General features: G+C 45.8%; 1 protein-coding gene across 1 annotated transcript in view; it reads left to right on the top strand.

The window, feature by feature from the left end:
• The window catches only part of hhip (hedgehog interacting protein), a 45,984-nt gene extending 29,706 nt beyond the window's left edge, over positions 1–16,278 (top strand). The window contains exons 9-13 of the mRNA XM_029749711.1: positions 1,619–1,742; positions 2,550–2,686; positions 6,071–6,152; positions 12,674–12,822; positions 13,099–16,278. Of these exons, the coding sequence (XP_029605571.1) occupies positions 1,619–1,742; positions 2,550–2,686; positions 6,071–6,152; positions 12,674–12,822; positions 13,099–13,295 (689 nt within the window). The 3' untranslated portion in view covers positions 13,296–16,278. The remainder of the gene's footprint in view (positions 1–1,618; positions 1,743–2,549; positions 2,687–6,070; positions 6,153–12,673; positions 12,823–13,098) is intronic.
• The last annotated feature ends 780 nt before the right edge of the window (positions 16,279–17,058 follow it).

Raw genomic sequence — 17,058 nt, 5'->3', positions numbered from 1 at the left:
AGGGTCTGACCATGGCAGCTCCAGGTCTCAGGGAGCCACAGTCATTAGGCTAGGGTCTGACCATAGCAGCTCCAGGCCTCAGGGAGCCACAGTCATTAGGCTAGGGTCTGACCATGGCAGCTCCAGGTCTCAGGGAGTCACAGTCATTAGGCTAGGGTCTGACCATGGTAGCTCCAGGTCTCAGGGAGCCACAGTCATTAGGCTAGGGTCTGACCATGGCAGCTCCAGGTCTCAGGGAGCCACAGTCATTAGGCTAGGGTCTGACCATGGCAGCTCCAGGTCTCAGGGAGTCACAGTCATTAGGCTAGGGTCTGACCATGGCAGCTCCAGGTCTCAGGGAGTCACAGTCATTAGGCTAGGGTCTGACCATGGCAGCTCCAGGTCTCAGGGAGTCACAGTCATTAGGCTAGGGTCTGACCATGGCAGCTCCAGGTCTCAGGGAGCCACAGTCATTAGGCTAGGGTCTGACCATGGCAGCTCCAGGTCTCAGGGAGTCACAGTCATTAGACTAGGGTCTGACCATGGAAGCTCCAGGTCTCAGGGAGTCACAGTCATTAGGCTAGGGTCTGACCATGGCAGCTCCAGGTCTCAGGGAGTCACAGTCATTAGACTAGGGTCTGACCATGGCAGCTCCAGGTCTCAGGGAGCCACAGTCATTAGGCTAGGGTCTGACCATGGCAGCTCCAGGTCTCAGGGAGTCACAGTCATTAGGCTAGGGTCTGACCATGGCAGCTCCAGGTCTCAGGGAGTCACAGTCATTAGGCTAGGGTCTGACCATGGCAGCTCCAGGTGCAGAGTGAAGGTATGGTGCCATGTTTGTCACCACAGAGAATACTATTGTACACTCTTAGCTAAAAAGGTGCTATCTAGAACCAAAAAGGGTTCTTCGGCTGTCCTCATAGGAGCACCCTTTGTAGAACCTAAAGAAGGGGTTCTACCTGGAATCGAAAAGGGTTCTCCTAAGGGGACAGCCACAGAACACTTTTGGAACTTTTTTTTCTAAGAGTGTAGGGAATAAACAGAGTGAAACTCCCTGCAATGGCCATATTATATGAGTGTAATATCTAAGATGTAGCTAGTCATATTTTGGTCAAGCTGTCAAATGACAGCTATCTTAGGCTGAAAATAATAACTTTTGACAAATGCTATATGTTCCAAAAAGTAAATTCTTTGGGAGGGATACACAAATTGACTTAAAATACCACAATCATTCTGCATTCGTTTTTTGGAGCTTGTAGAGATCTAACTCTGTCTAAGTGTCATATGGCACTATATACTGTGTATAGTGCACTATATGTATAGTACACTACTTTTGACCAGAGCTCTATGGGCCTTGGTTAAAGAATAGTGCACTTTAAAGACAATAGGGTGCAATTTGGGACACAGTCTCTGTAATTACACTGATCTGAGGCCTGTGTATCTATATTTATGTAGAGAACGAGGCATCCATCTTAATGATACTGATCGGAGGCCTGTACCTGTGTGTTTCTGTGGAGAACGAGGCGTCCATCTTAATGATACTGATCTGAGGCCTGTGTATCTGTGTGTTTCTGTAGAGAAAGAGGCGTCCATCTTAATGATACTGATCTGAGGCCTGTGTATCTGTGTGTTTCTGTAGAGAACGAGGCGTCCATCTTTGACCTGGCGACCAGTGGAGGAGCAGCACCTGTGGGAGGGTTCATCTACAGAGGCTGCCAGTCCAGAAGGCTCTACGGGAGCTATGTGTTCGGAGACAAGAACGGGTAAGTTTATAAGTTCTAAATATTATAACAGGGTTTTTATTTATCATCAAATGATCTAGATTAAATGTGTAGCTAGTTTGAATCAAACGTCATTGTTTTCTCATTTGGAACATTCTACAACGGTTCTAGTGTTCATTGACTTTGAATTGAACAAACACAAACAGCTGTGTTCAGTAACCCAACTTTGCTATGGTGAACGTAACTCTGAGGTAAACACTATGCCAATTGACGTCCATCCCCTGATTCTGTCCATGGTCACCGTGCCAACATAAACCCAGTGTTCCATCCACGTTGGGGGGAAAACATTACTATCACATTACTGACACTACTACTGCTCAGACTCATTCACTGTAAATGGAGACGTGATTTCCTGCCCCGGTTGGTTGGTCCGTTTGGCTACGGCCTCGTGTTGTTCACACGTCTCATTGGTTGATAATTAATCTTCCTCTCTTGCTGAAGTCAAACCTCGCCTCTTGAATAAACAAAGGAAATAAAGACGCTGAAGGAAGTATGCTATTGAGACATCATGGCAATGTGTTTGGAAAAATGACTCGCAGCCACTTAGTCTCATTTCAGTTTATGAGGGGCACGTTGTTGTGAAAGGACGAGGAGGATTTTGGCATCATGTTTATTTGGAAACCAAAAGACTTCATGCACACTAAGGAACTGAAACACAAGACTGTTGTGCTGTGACCTGGAAGGAAACAATGTGCCGTTTTTTCTGACCCCTGACCTGTGCTTAATGCTCGCATGACTGTAACAGTGTGCTGATGTTGCGCTGTGTTTTTATGTGTGCGTGCGTTTCAGGAACCTGCGGATCCTCCAGAAGGGCTCAGCGGCGGCAAGGGACCAGTGGCAGGAGAAAGCTCTGTGTCTGGGGACCAGCAGCTCCTGTGGCTCCACTCTGGTGGGACATATCCTGGGCTTCGGAGAGGACCAACTAGGTCAGTAGAACCAGCACCAAGGCTGTTTCCCAAATGGCACCCTATTCCCAATATAGTGCAGTACTTTTTGACCAGAGCACTATGGGCCCTTGTTGAAAGTAGTGCACTAAATAGGGAATAGGGTGCCATTTGGGATCCAGCCCAACTCTCTCTAGTCTAAAGACTGGCCCCTACATGTATAGCCACATTATTATATATCAATTTCTGTGTCTTTCTGGGTCTCTCTCTCTCTCTCTACATCTGAGCTGATGTTATGAGTGAAAGCTTTTGTCAACAAAGGGTCTGGATGCAGAAGATAGATTGCAGAGTGTCAAGCCATCCTGAAATCCGTGTTTACACCCAATGACAGATGTCAAAACTGTGGAAAACTCTAGTTCAGATTCATTGGGGCATTGTATATGGAACAATGGTACATGTATTTACATAGTACATCCCTGGAGTGCGATGTCAATGTTCAACATGTTTCCACTCGGTCGGGTTTAGAAACAAGCTTCTCCAATTGAGTTTCCGAGATTAGGAAGTGAGGGGAAAAACGTCCGCGGAGTCTCAAATTCAAGCCGTTATTCGAGTGATATTCATGATATTGGACCACAAAACCAACAGAGGTCACACACGCTGTGAGGGGAACTAATACCTTCATCCCTTCCCGCCGTGTCACCTTTCCTCCATGGCACGTTCCAGCAGCAGGATATTAAAGTCTCCCTGCTTCCTGAAGGATTATATGGTCATTTCCATACGATAGCACCAGGCCTCAAAGAGCCTACTGATATGACATGTAGTTGGCCACCTGGTGATGAATGTTTCTGGTCTGTGTTATTGTTTACCAGCCTGCCAGTCACACCATCTTAGGTGAGGTTAGGTTCGCTACATCAACAAACCCACTGAACCCAATTCATTGTATCCCCGTTTGACAAAAGGACTCACTGTGAGCTCATGTTTTGCAGAGAACTAATTATCCATATTGGCATACAGCGGGCACACAGGGTTAACCATGGGACTTGCCAGTATCTTGGCGTGGTGTTCGTTGAAGATTTTTGCTTTTGTTCATGATTTGTAAATGGGGCGGGGGTAGGCGAATGGTGGAGGGCTGTGCTGAGCTGGGCTGGCTTCCCACAACAGGGCCCCATTGACACATGTTTACAATTTGTCCTCTTATGGAGCCGTGTTGTGGGCTTGCTCCTCATTAAATGACTCGCCTGGTTCCAGTCAGGAGTATTCAGTTGTCCCGTGATACTCTGTCTCCCAAGTCCCATGGCAAGTGCAGCGCCGCAGGGATCCTGGGCAGGGCCTCTTCTCTTATTTTCTCTCTGTTTCTCTCTCTCAATTTCAATATCAATTTAACGGGTCTATTGGCATGGGAAACATACAGTTGAATTTGGAAGTTTACGTACACTTATGTTGGAGTCATTAAAACTTGTCTTTCAACCACTCCACAAATTTCTTGTTAACAAACTATAGTTTTGTCAAGTCGGTTAGGACATCTACTTTGTGCATGACACAAGTAATTTTTCCATCAATTGTTTACAGACAGATTATTTCACTTATAATTCACTGTATCACAATTCCAGTGGGTCAGAAGTTTACATACACTAAGTTGACTGTGCCTTTAAACAGCTTGGAAAATTCCAGAAAAGGATATCATGGCTTTAGAAGCTTCTGATAGGCTAATTGACTTTATTTGAGTCAATTGGAGGTGTACCTGTGGATGTATTTCAAGGCCTACCTTCCAACACAGTGCCTTTTTGCTTGACATCATGGGAAAATTAAAAGAAATCAGCGAAGACCTCAGAAAATAAATTGTAGACCTCCACAAATCTGGTTCATCCTTGGGAGCAATTTCCAAATGCCTGAAGGTACCACGTTCATCTGTACAAACAATAGTACGCAAGTATAAACACCATGGGACCACGCAGCCGTCATATCGCTTAGGAAGGAGACACGTTCTGTCTCCTAGAGATGAACGTACTTTGTTGCGAAAAGTGCAAATCAATCCCAGAACAACAGCAAAGGACCTTGAGAAGATGCTGGAGTAAACAGGTACAAAAGTATCTATATCCACAGTAAAACAAGTCCTATATCGACATAACCTGAAAGGCTGCTCAGCAAGGAAGAAGCCACTGCTCCAAAACCGGCATAAAAAAGCCAGACTGCGGTTTGCAACTGCACATGGGGACAAAGATCGTAGTTTTTGGAGAAATGTCCTCTGGTCTGATGAAACAAAAATAGAACTGTTTGGCCATAATGACCATTGTTATGTTTGGAGGAAAAAGGGGGAGGCTTGCAAGCCGAAGAACACCATCCAAACTGTGAAGCACGGGGGTGGCAGCATCATGTTGTGGGGGTGCTTTGCTGCAGGAGGGACTGGTGCACTTCACAAAATAGATGGCATCATGAGGCAGGAAAATTATGTGGATATATTGAAGCAACATCTCAAGACATCAGTCAGGAAGTTAAAGCTTGGTCGCAAATGGGTCTTCCAAATGGACAATGACCCCAAGCATACTTCCAAAGTTGTGGCAAAATGGCTTAAGGACAACAAAGTCAAGGTATGGGAGTGGCCATCACAAAGACCTGACCTCAATCCTATAGAAAATCTGTGGGCAGAACTGAAAAAGCGTGTGCGAGCAAGGAGGCCTACAATCCTGACTCAGTTACACCAGCTCTGTCAGGAGGAATGGGCCAAAATTCACCCAACTTATTGTGTGAAGCTTGTGGAAGGCTACCTGAAACGTTTGACCCAAGTTAAACAATTTAAAGGCAATGCTACCAAATACTAAACTTCTGACCCACTGGGAATGTGATGAAAGAAATAAAAGCTGAAATAAATCATTCTCTCTACTATTATTCTGACATTTCACATTCTTAAAATAAAGTGGTGATCCTAACTGACCTAAGACAGGGAATTTGTACTCTGATTAAATGTCAGGAATTGTGAAAAACTGAGTTTAAATGTATTTGGCTAAGGTGTATGTAAACTTCCGACTTCAAATGTATGTTAACATTGCCAAAGCAAGTGAACTAGATAATAAACAAAAGTGAAATAAACAATACAAATGAACAGTAAATATTACACTCACAAAAGTTCCAAAAGAATAAAGACATTACAAATATCATATTATGTACAAATAGATAAAGTACAAAATGGAAAATAAATAAACATAAATATATGGGTTGTATTTACAATGCTGGTCTTCACAGGTTGCGCTTTTCTTGTGGCAACAGGGCTTCTTAACTGGTTGCCCTTCTCTCTCTTTCTCACTGTGTCTTTCTGTCTCTCACTCGCTCTCTCTTCTCTCCATCTTCTCTTCTCTTATTTGCTCTCTCTAGATAGGGCTGATGCCTGAACTACATTTCCCATGTAACCCCTGTTCTCCTCACCCCCAGGTGAAGTGTACATCCTGGCTACCAGTAAAAGCATGGCTCAGTCACACAGTGGGAAGCTCTACAAGCTAGTGGACCCTAAAAGGTAAAGAACACAACTTTCTTTGTGTGTCTGTGGCCTCCACATATACCTACACACAGCAGATATAGTGGCAGTGCAGGATCACAACTTCACAGGGAGAGGGAACGTCATACCTCCCTCCATCCCTTGTTTTCTACACCTCTCCAATACATCACACACAGGCACGCACACACCAGGGCTCTTATCCCCTTAAACAAATCATCACACAACGGCCAGTTCCCCGGCCAACACAAATCTCAGCGTGGTAATTGGAGAGTAAGCATACCGTTTCTAACACCAGCACTACCAGCGGGCCCTGTTAGAGAGAGAGAGGGAGGATAGGAGAGAAGAAAGAGAGAGAGCTCGAGGAGAGCGAGAGAGAGCGAGCACACGTGGCTCGCTGGGTATTTTCGTAGCGTTTGACAGGGCTGCTTATACACTCCTGGAGAGAACGGAGGGCACCTGTCGACGAGTGGTAATGTTTTCCTCATAGTTGTAGGGAGGGATTTGTTACATGTGACTGGAATATCTGGTGGTTTGGGTTTTAATGAAGGGATGCTGTGTCCCAACAATGTGCCCCACTGCGTCCCAACAATCCAGGTGGCACACAGCTGATAATGTGCTGGAGTTCCTGGTGGTAAATATTACTAGAGGAGATGGGTGCCTGTTAATCATTGTTGTATGCGTGCTAAACATTTTACCATGTGTTTTACTCTATTCAATATTTTCGATAAACATGAATCTTTAACAAATGATGTTTGCGTCAACCCTAGTACATGTGAAAAACATTTCTCCCAGCACACCAGGAGGTACGTACATGGGGTGTATGAAGTCCCCCTCCACCGCAGCCAACATCTGAGACGTGTAGGCCTTAAATGTCACTGATATATAGTCTGAATCATGAGAAATTACATTGAACACAACCAGATCCTCTCACTTTCTAATTCAAACCAATCGCTCTTCAAGCTGTGTCTTTCCACCCTCAGCCACCCAGAAATCATCCAGTCCCCCTTTTCAGCACGCTGGAATGGGGAACTAGAGATCCTCATGTAGGTTTAGGTTCTTCAGCTTAAGTGAAGTTGGCAGGGAGGCATGTGAAGCATCTAAAAACATTTCACTTGGCTTACAGTGGGAGTTAAGTCCAGGAAAGCGACAGAATAATGTTTCCTTAAGTCCATTTCACTTTATTGGAGTGTGTGTGTGTGTGTGTGTGTGTGCTTGCGTGTGTGGGACAATAGAAACAGATCCCTGGCTAATTATTGCTAAGGTGACGACAGTACCAACCAAGTTACAATTAATTACGCCCCAGATGTTTCTACGGGCCCCTTGGTGCTCCGCTCAATGTTTTATTCATGTTTTTTGGCATGGACACATTTTTCCAAACAACAATTCTTTCCACCCATATTTTGGGCTTGTTTAGTCTGTATAGTGGCCTGTGTGGTGCTGGGAGTCCGGCTTCTACACACGCACGTGCGCGAACACACACACACACACACACACTTCGCTATTAGTATCTCGTTACAGGGAGGATGGAGAGGGGGAGGGAAGGGGGCAGCTAATGTTTCTGACCTTGTTGTGTTATCACGTCTGGTGGGCCACCCGTCCTCCTCTACCCCTCCTGGGGTACCTGGTGCCCCCTCACCCTCCTCCTTTACAGAACACTTGTATTTCTGAGCGGCGAGCCTGTGGTGGTCCGGGGGTCCCACAACATCCACCATCCACCCACATGGTGTTTTCATTACATGTATGTTTGGGGAAGAGGAGGGGGGCGTTAGGAGGTAGGAGACTGGGGAGGGGAGCGAAAGAGGAAAATCACCTAAACCCCTCTGCAATGTTTTGGGGTAAACACACGTCCCGGCAGTGCGCCGACTTCATTTGTAGGTATTTGTTTGTCAGTCGGGTACCGTCCAATAATAAATAGGCCACCATGTGTCTCAGTAACATCATTATACGTTGTGTCTGTCCCATGTGGACACTGTCGTGGAAATTCTAGACTGAGAGAGATTTAATTTGTAAATATACAACACAGAGGCAGAGTAGGATCATGTGGCATTGTTTACTGGCTCTACTGTGGAAGGAGACAGAGCTGTTTAAAAATACCTTGCGGCCTTGCCCGGGATTCAAACCTAGTCCATATGCATCACACTCACACACACACGATATGCCGTCTTCCCCAAGGCTTCAACGGGTTTCAGCTCTGTTTTTAATTTTTCCTTTTCCCCTCTTTCTATAATTAGATCAGTATAATGTCTGATTGAGACATGCAATGCTTCATTGAATATGTCTTATCTCAATTGCCCTGCCACACGCAGTCAGAGGTCCCCATGGGAGAGAGAGAGGCTTTTTTATTTATTTCTGGTGCTAACATCCATTTAGAAGCAGAGGAGGAGGAGACTTCATTCCTTGAGAGAGGAGAGACACAAACAAACACAGCCTCCAGGTATTGGGTGGGTTGGTTATGTGGGTTGGTTATGTATGATGTCACTGGCCACATTGTAAAGCTGTACAGTATGTAACTGCCAGGTTGTTTATCGCGTATAAGAATGGAAGGGACAGAGCCACGTTTTATTCAAAACCAAATTCTATCCGGTCCTCACGATTCCGTCTGAAACCTGAATGGGGGGAGAAATCATTTTCGTAGAGAGACAGTTGAAACAGTAAGAACTCCTGCTGATAACGGTAATAAAAAAAAGTTGTCTTTCCATCTAAACAGGCTTTTATCCAAAGAGGGAGGAAGTGGTTCTCCTGTGTCATAATATACTTTTCACACAGTTTGGGGTTTAGTTGAGTCAGGTGCAGTCCTCTGATTGAATTGTGTTGAGTAAAGAGGTTGAGAAGACCCAGTGGACAGAGAATAGGGCTCTGGGACCTCCTTTATGAAGTCACTATGGAAGTCACAAATTACAGGAAGTACTGGGGGGGAGGTGTGTGTGTGTGTGTGTGTGTGTGTGTGTGTGTGTGTGTGTGTGTGTGTGTAACGATAGCTCCCAGCTCCCGATATGCTGTCTAAAAAAAGCCTGCTCTTTTATTCAGATGTCCCTCCTAAATCTTGCTGCTGCACTACTGTGGTCCTGCCCTTGACAAAGCTGCTCCACTGAATGGCCCTGGCTCCTACAATACACAGTACATTTCTGACACAATTAAAACAAGGGATGAAACCACAAAAAAGCCCCCAAACAATGGAGCCGGATGACAAAACAGCCAAAGGACTCACACTGGGCCGTTTGATTTAGCCATTGTTGAGAGGCACAATGTACACCACTCCAGGGCTTTTTTCTCACATACACCTCATGCCTATCAAGCAAGCCCCAGCACATAGCCCCAACACATTCCTTTCCAAAACCCTCCTCACCAACTCCCAGGCTACCAGCCACCCATCACTATCAAAGCTTTAAGTGAAATAAATCTGATAGTCGCTAGAGTATCCCTCACTAATAGCATCCCCTATATCAATCAGCTGTATGATTTGATCTGGGGTGACTTTTGAGGCGGTGAGATATTATAAAGAGGGCTGTGTTGTGAATAAGAGGGAGTGATCAGGGATCAGCATATGGTCCCTGGCTGATGTCTCCTGAACAAAGGGGGAGGTGGGAAGGGAGGCAGCTGAGCCAAGCAGAGCTCCAACCATCCCCCCACCACCACCCCGCCTCCCTCCTCCATTCAGCCACTAGGACTACACTTTGAAAAAAATAAGCTATCTAGAACCTAAAAGGGTTCTTCGGCTGTCCACATTTGAGAACCGTTTGAAGAACGCTGTATGGTTCCAGCTGGAACACAGAGGGTTCTAAATGGAAGATAAAAGGTTCTACATGTAACCAAAAAGGGTTCTACCTGTAACCAAAAAGGGTTATCCTATGGGGACAGCCGAAGAACCCCTTTGGAACCCTTTTTTTCTAAGAGTGTTGCGAAGCAGCCAATAATGTATACAAACCCTAGATGGCTGATAATATGTATTGGCCATTGAGAGGTTTTTGAAGCCACCGGTCGGCCATATTGGCACTCCCCCCAGTTGGAGCAGTCCTCCATAGGAATTAATGGAATTCTACAGTATTTCAATTAAATGTTTTAAGGTCAAAATTACATGTATTGAAGTATTTTTTGTTGTTGTAGCGGGGACAGTAACATTAGTATTAAAAAATATATATACTTTAAGGAAAATGTTTTTATATATTTTTAAATTTTAAATTTTTATGTTTAGCTCACATAATATAATTTAAGATTATGCATTAAGGTGTCTGTAATAGAATGAATGTGGCAAAAACTAATGTAGACATTATTAAATGCATTTCTAAAGCTTCCCCCAAAAATTACAACGTGAGGGAGTGCCAAGATGGAGGCTCAGGGGGCTTCAAAACAGCGCCCCCTATCAGTCATCTAGTGTATATATAAATCATTGGGACCAGCCCCGTGGACACTCAAACTAATAAGCTGCCCTCCTTTAATTTATCAGTCTTCATCAGTCTGTGTTTTATGCAAGTGTTCTCGCCGAGTTTATACATTCCCACAGTGCCTGTTGACCCAGCTGCCTTTGTCAAGTGGCGCTCCGGCAGGTGTTGTTTTCACCCGGGACCATGGCCACCCATGGCACTAATACAAACTGATGAGGGGCAATAGCCGTGGCTGACCCCTGCCCGCCTGACACTATTAACAGTGTTGTACCCCAATCCTCCAGGGACTAGCTGTCCCTCTTTTCTCTCTCTCTCTCTCTCACCCTGGTCTCTTTCTCCCAACTCCATCACTCTCCCACCCTCTCTCTTTCTGTCCCTCCTTCTCTCAGTTTTAACTACGTGCAGCCTGTCACAACAAAGGCCCAGAGTGTGGATGAGAAAAGGCACAGGGTTGGGTGGGTGCTGAGGGGAGCGGAGCATGGGAATCGCCCCCCCACCCCTCCACCCCCTAGAGACCCCCTCTAGGCTCTGGTACTGCCCCGAGACTGCCATCAGTCAATGTGGCTGTCAGAACAACACTCTCCCAGCCACGGTGTCCGACGCCCCACTCACATACCCCCAGAACCCTGACCAGGACCCCCTAACTAACTAACTCACTCACTCACTCACTCACACAACACAGGCCAGGAGCCCCTCCTTTGAGCACTAACCAACCACAGTCAGTCAGTAAGTCAGTTCATTCACAACCAGACCACAATATCACATTCAGTTGTGACTCCTGTCTGTCCATTGGTCATTAGATCGCTATAGCATTATTTCTCTATAGCATTATCTCTCCCCAGCATTATCTCTCTACAGCATTAGAGCTCTCCAACATGATCTCTATACAGCATTATCTCTCTGCAGCATTATCTCACTACAGCATTCTATTCTGTCCAGGATTATCTCACTCTAGCATTAGATGTCTCTACAGGATTATCTCTACAGCATTATCTCTCAGCGTTATTTATCTACAGCATTAGGTCTCTACAGCGCCCAGAGAGTCCAGCAGGCAGAGAGTCCGGCAGGCAGAGAGTCCGGCAGGCAGAGAGTCCGGCAGGCAGAGAGTCCAGCAGGCAGAGAGTCCAGCATCATTATCATCATAAGACTCTACACACATGCACTGACCACTCCACAGCACTCCCACCAGGCTCTCTGGTTTCCATACCACTATCACTGGGTGTGTATGTGAATGTGTGAGTGCCTGATGGATATGTCAATACACTGCCTGGCTGAGGCATGTCTTGCCTCATTAGTCGATGCTGTTTGGCCCCATCCACACACACAGAAACACACACAAGCTAACAGGCAATTCACATTTGAATTCCATCACGCTGCTATATTATTTCCAGGTTTTTGAGCCCGGGCTGGAGCGTGATATGAAATGATCATACTCTAAGCCTCCTTTGGGCCAGAGCGTGTGTTCAATGTTTGTCTTGTTATGAGATGATCACAATATGTCTGTTTAGTATGCTGCCTGTTGGCAGTGTGGTTGGTTATGCTTGCGGGTGTGTGCTGCATCTGTGTGTGTGTGTGTGGGGGGGGGGGGGTGTTTATGAGTCTCCTGTCATGCTGAATTACAGCAGCGAATGGCTGTTCCCGGTGGCCTAGACACACACACACACACACACACACATGTCCTCAGTGGAAATAAAACCCTGGTCCAGCCATTCAGTCAGTCCACCATTCCCCCAGCCTCCCAACCTCTGATGCTCCAAATTAATTATTATGCTCAAAAACTCATTAACAACATTCCCAAAACGGAATATTCCAGAAACAACCCTGTCACACACAGTCTCTTCGTATTCAAACATTCATTCATTCTCCCTCCATGACTCCTTTCCATCACATCAATGTTATGTAAAGGCACATTCTGGTGGAGCCGTTTCCTCTTCCCTGTTGTGCATGGCTAAGTGTTCTGCTGCTATGGCACCACTGCAGCTGCCTCTATTGTGTGTGTGTGTGTGTGTGTGTGTGTGTGTGTGTGTGTGTGTGTGTGTGTGTGTGTGTGTGTGTGTGTGAAAGAAAGAAAGAAAGGCCACATATCCGTATGTAATGCCTCAGAACAGTGTGCCTTTAGAGTGTGTGACCATTGCCCTCCCTGTGTGGCCCCTGCAGGCCCGCGGTCCCTAAGGAGTGTCAGAGACAGGTGGAGGCCCCGGAGCTGCTGGGAACGGCCTGTTCACGGCAGTGTAAGAACGGACACTGTACCCCCACCGGGAAGTGTTGCTGCAGCGCCGGCTGGGAGGGACCCTTCTGCAGAGTGGGTGAGTCAGAGAAAAGTGCTCAACCATAACCTAGAATATTAGTATAACATTACATAATAACCCTCTGCAGAGTAGCTGAGACCTACTGTATAACAAGAGATACACAATAATGTGAAGAATTATACTGTATATCTTGAGTAATGTTGATATGTATCAAATAGACTACTGTGGATCCATAGTGGACCCACATAAAACGTTTTGTTATCGCTTGTCAAGATATCCTCTCTTTCTCTCTCTCTCTCTCTCCCCCTCTCCCTCTCTCTCTCTCACACACAGCTAAATGCGAGCCGGCCTGTCGTAACGGAGGTGTGTGTGTTGAGCCCCACAACTGCCTGTGTAAGAGCGGCTACTCGGGCGCCCAGTGTGAGAAGGGCGAGCGGGGCATGCCTAGCGACCAGGAGAAGGACGGCATCCTGGACCACATCATAGACATGACCTCGTACCTGCTGAACCTCACTAGCTACATGGTATAGGGGCACGGGGAGGGGGTCCACTCCCACCGCACCCCCCCTTCCCCCGGGCCCCCTTACTCATCCACCGGAGAAGCCCAAGCAGAACCTCCCTCCTCCGTGATTCACCCCTGAGACACACCCCCCTGTCTGGACGTACCCTGTCCCCGTCAACACCCAGACTCTGGTCATCTTCCTGCCCATAAGCTCCGGTAGGCTACGTACACCAGGCATCCAAGCCAAGCATCCCTCCAGAGACCATCACACAGACAGACACAGCAATGTGATGGTTGAATGCATGGCAATCGTCGTCTATGGTCTAATGGTTGGACCTCCACTGTGGCTACATAAGCTCTTTTATACTCTTCTTCTCCTGGAGAAAGTTCCTCTCCTTCTCTCTCTCCCACTCTGGAACCCCCATGCAGATGACTTGATATTAGCACTGCACCCCTGCTGAGAACAGAGGGAGACCCCCTCGCGTTCTCTCCACACAACAACAAAAAAACAGCGGCCATTTTGACTGAAGCCTTACAGAGAGCGAAGGGGAGTCGGCTGAGCTGAAACACGGCGAGGCGGGCGGAGGCGTGGTGACATAAGTTATCCCCCAGGACTGGAGAGTGGACAGCCTAATACTGAGGGTTAGCTTTGGGTCTGCCTTCACCAACAAAACACAGCCTATATACAGCCTTTAAATGAACATGCCAATCTCTTCAGCATCAGCAATGCAATAATACTGACACTGACTGAAGAGTTTCTGATAATCTTACTGTGCCGTGTATAGAGCCCCATACAGAGTCCTGTACTATCTTGTCTAAAGGTGCTAATATGAACGACCAATAGACCAATGTTACAGTAATAATAATGATTATTGTTATTTTGACCCACTGTTTTCTCCGGGTGATGTTTTGTGGGCACATCTTCATAGAAAAAGCTACGTTATGATACTTCATGATACAGCGGTATAGATTTGTTGTTCATCGCTCACTTGACATGCTGCCAATGTACAGAATGGATCCATAGCTGAAGAATGAGTGTCTTTGGACTCAACAGGTATCTATAGATCTATAGAGTTTACATGGCTGTGTCCCAAATGGCACCCTATTCCCCGTATAGTGCACTACCTTTGACCAGAGCCCTATGGGCCCACGTCAAAAATAGTGAGCTACATACGGAACAAGGGTGCCATTAGGGACAGAGTCTATGACATTGTTAGGATAGAGCTCGTAGCTTTGCACTCCCAATGTCAACGCCAGTTTCATACATTTGAAATGGAGTCATCAACTCCACGCACTGTAATGTAATGTTTTTTTGTGTTTCACAATCAAGGGCAGACGATTATGTTGGGACTAGTACGGTGTCCTACAGCAGTGACATTGTCGCACACTAACACAGTGGCACGCAGCAGGTCAAATCTCACTCTTAATCTCTCACACTGAACACACACACACACTCGCTACACAACTTCAGTGGGAGGTATAAAGGGACAGAAGCTGATGTATATTTCATACATAAAGAGCTGAACTAAGTACTACTTAGCCTTGCTAAATAATATAGCATTACTATTGTTTTGATAGAGGAGGGTTTATTTTTTTAACTGTGATCATGTATGGGAAGAGGACGGTGTTTGTAGAAAGTGGTTTTGCATTAAGCTTAAAATAAATCATGTTTTTTTTGTCTTTTTTTTGCTAACACAAAACGTATGCAGTGTTTTTCCACTGTATAAAAACACACAGCGACATGTGCAGTACAGATCAGCACCGTGTGTTAAAGGCCATGCATGTCTACACCTGAATGGAAGACTTTGGAACCGATCACTGAGACACAACACAAGGTCTCTCTGTGTTTCCTTCCCGTAGTACGCCTCTGTCTGTGGCATTCAACTGCAGCATAACGGTCGGTGTTTGGTCTTTGTTTTAGAAATGATCCAAGTTTCGCTAGGCCACCAACTTATTGGAGCCTGTTCACAGTCGGATGAGAAGAGTTCCTCCAGGTAGATCAGATGAAAGATGGTTTCACACCAGACGCTCTACTCTACGCACTGTGAGACGTTCAAATAAGACAGATGGAATGATAGAATGTGTCAAGTATGAACCCAGACTTCTTTGATCCACTTTGTGGTGAACTGTGATCCCTTAACAAATGAACAGCATAAAGAAGACTTTGCTCATCTCAAAGCCAGGGATCTAAACCGTCTTCGGCGAGCCAAACGACAATTAAAAAAAGACTCTAATTATGTTGGAGCTCATCGATGTGTTGTTTTTCTTCAGAAGACGGTATAAAACACATCGCATAACGCCACTAATCTACAGGTTGATCAGGATTGGTTCATTTGATATAGTGCCATTGCAAATTCCTTGATACCATATTAATCTTGAGTCTCCTGACAGTAGTTCAGCAACGAGCAAAGCAACCTCTTACATCTTGTGCCAGTGTTGTCTTTAAGTGCCTGCCCCCCACACAATTGGAATGTCTTTATTTCTATGATCATATTTTGTTTTGAGTTCCCGTTCTAAGCATGGTTAGAAGTGTTCAGGGTTTTCCAATTCCTCTCTCTCTCTCTCTCTCTCTCTCTCTCTCTGTCTGTCTCTCTCTCTCTGTCTCTCTCTGTCTCTCTCTCTCTCTCTCTGTCTGTCTCTCTCTCGCTCTCTGTTTTGTTTTCTCCTCTGTATCTTCAATGACAGCAGTTGTTGAACCTCTGTCTCGCCAGTGTTCTCTCTGGTCTATAATACGTCAAATGGAACTCATGCTGTAAAGTTGATACTATAATTTTAGCACTTAATGTGAAACCTGCATTTTAGCTGCTGAGACGGCGTGGTGTGAATAAAATAGAGTAACCGTTTTCATTATTTAAGTAGTTACGCAAACAAAGTTATTTAAGTTCTCTACAATTGTTTTTGCCGCTGTATGTGATGATTTTGATCATGTATTGTAAATAAAACCTAGGGCTATCTTTGTTTCTTTTCAGAAATATCTATATGTCTATTAAAGTTTATAGCATGTCTGAAAACCTCGTCACAGTGTCTGTTTGATGAGGACGTCTAGGATGACGATGTAGCATTGAGCAGAATTTTTCTTCTTGAATAACAACCCGTAGAAAATAGTCATAGAATCTATGCGGGCTATACTCGGCCTTGTCTTCGGACGGTAAGTTGGTGGTTGTAGATATCCCTCTAGTGGTGTGGGGGCTGTGCTTTGGCATAGTGGGTGGGGTTATATCCTGCCTGTTTGGCCCTGTCCGGGGGTATCATCGGATGGGGCCACAGTGTCTTCTGATCCCTCCTGTCTCAGCCTCCAGTATTTATGCTGCAGTAGTTTATGTGTCGGGGGGCTAGGGTCAGTCTGTTACATCTGGAGTATTCTCTTGTCTTATCCGGTGTCCTGTGTGAATGTAAATATGCTCTCTCTAATTCTCTCTTTCTTTCTCTCGGAGGACCAGAGCCCTAGGACCATGCCTCAGGACTACCTGGCATGATGACTCCTTGCTGTCCCCAGTCCACCTGGCCATGCTGCTGCTCCAGTTTCAACTGTTCTGCCTGCGGCTACGGAACCCTGACCTGTTCACCGGACGTGCTTGTTGCACCCTCGACAACTACTATGATTATTATTATTTGACCATGCTGGTCATTTACGAACATTTTAACATCTTGACCATGTTCTGTTATAATATCCACCCGGCACAGCCAGAAGAGGACTGGCCACCCCTCATAGCCTGGTTCCTCTCTAGGTTTCTTCCTAGGTTTTTGGCCTTTCTCAGGAGTTTTTCCTAGGGAGTTTTTCCCAGCCACCG

The sequence above is a fragment of the Salmo trutta genome, chromosome 4 (assembly GCF_901001165.1).
Source record: "Salmo trutta chromosome 4, fSalTru1.1, whole genome shotgun sequence".
NCBI lineage: Eukaryota > Metazoa > Chordata > Actinopteri > Salmoniformes > Salmonidae > Salmo > Salmo trutta.
This window is presented reverse-complemented; position numbering and strand designations above follow the sequence as displayed.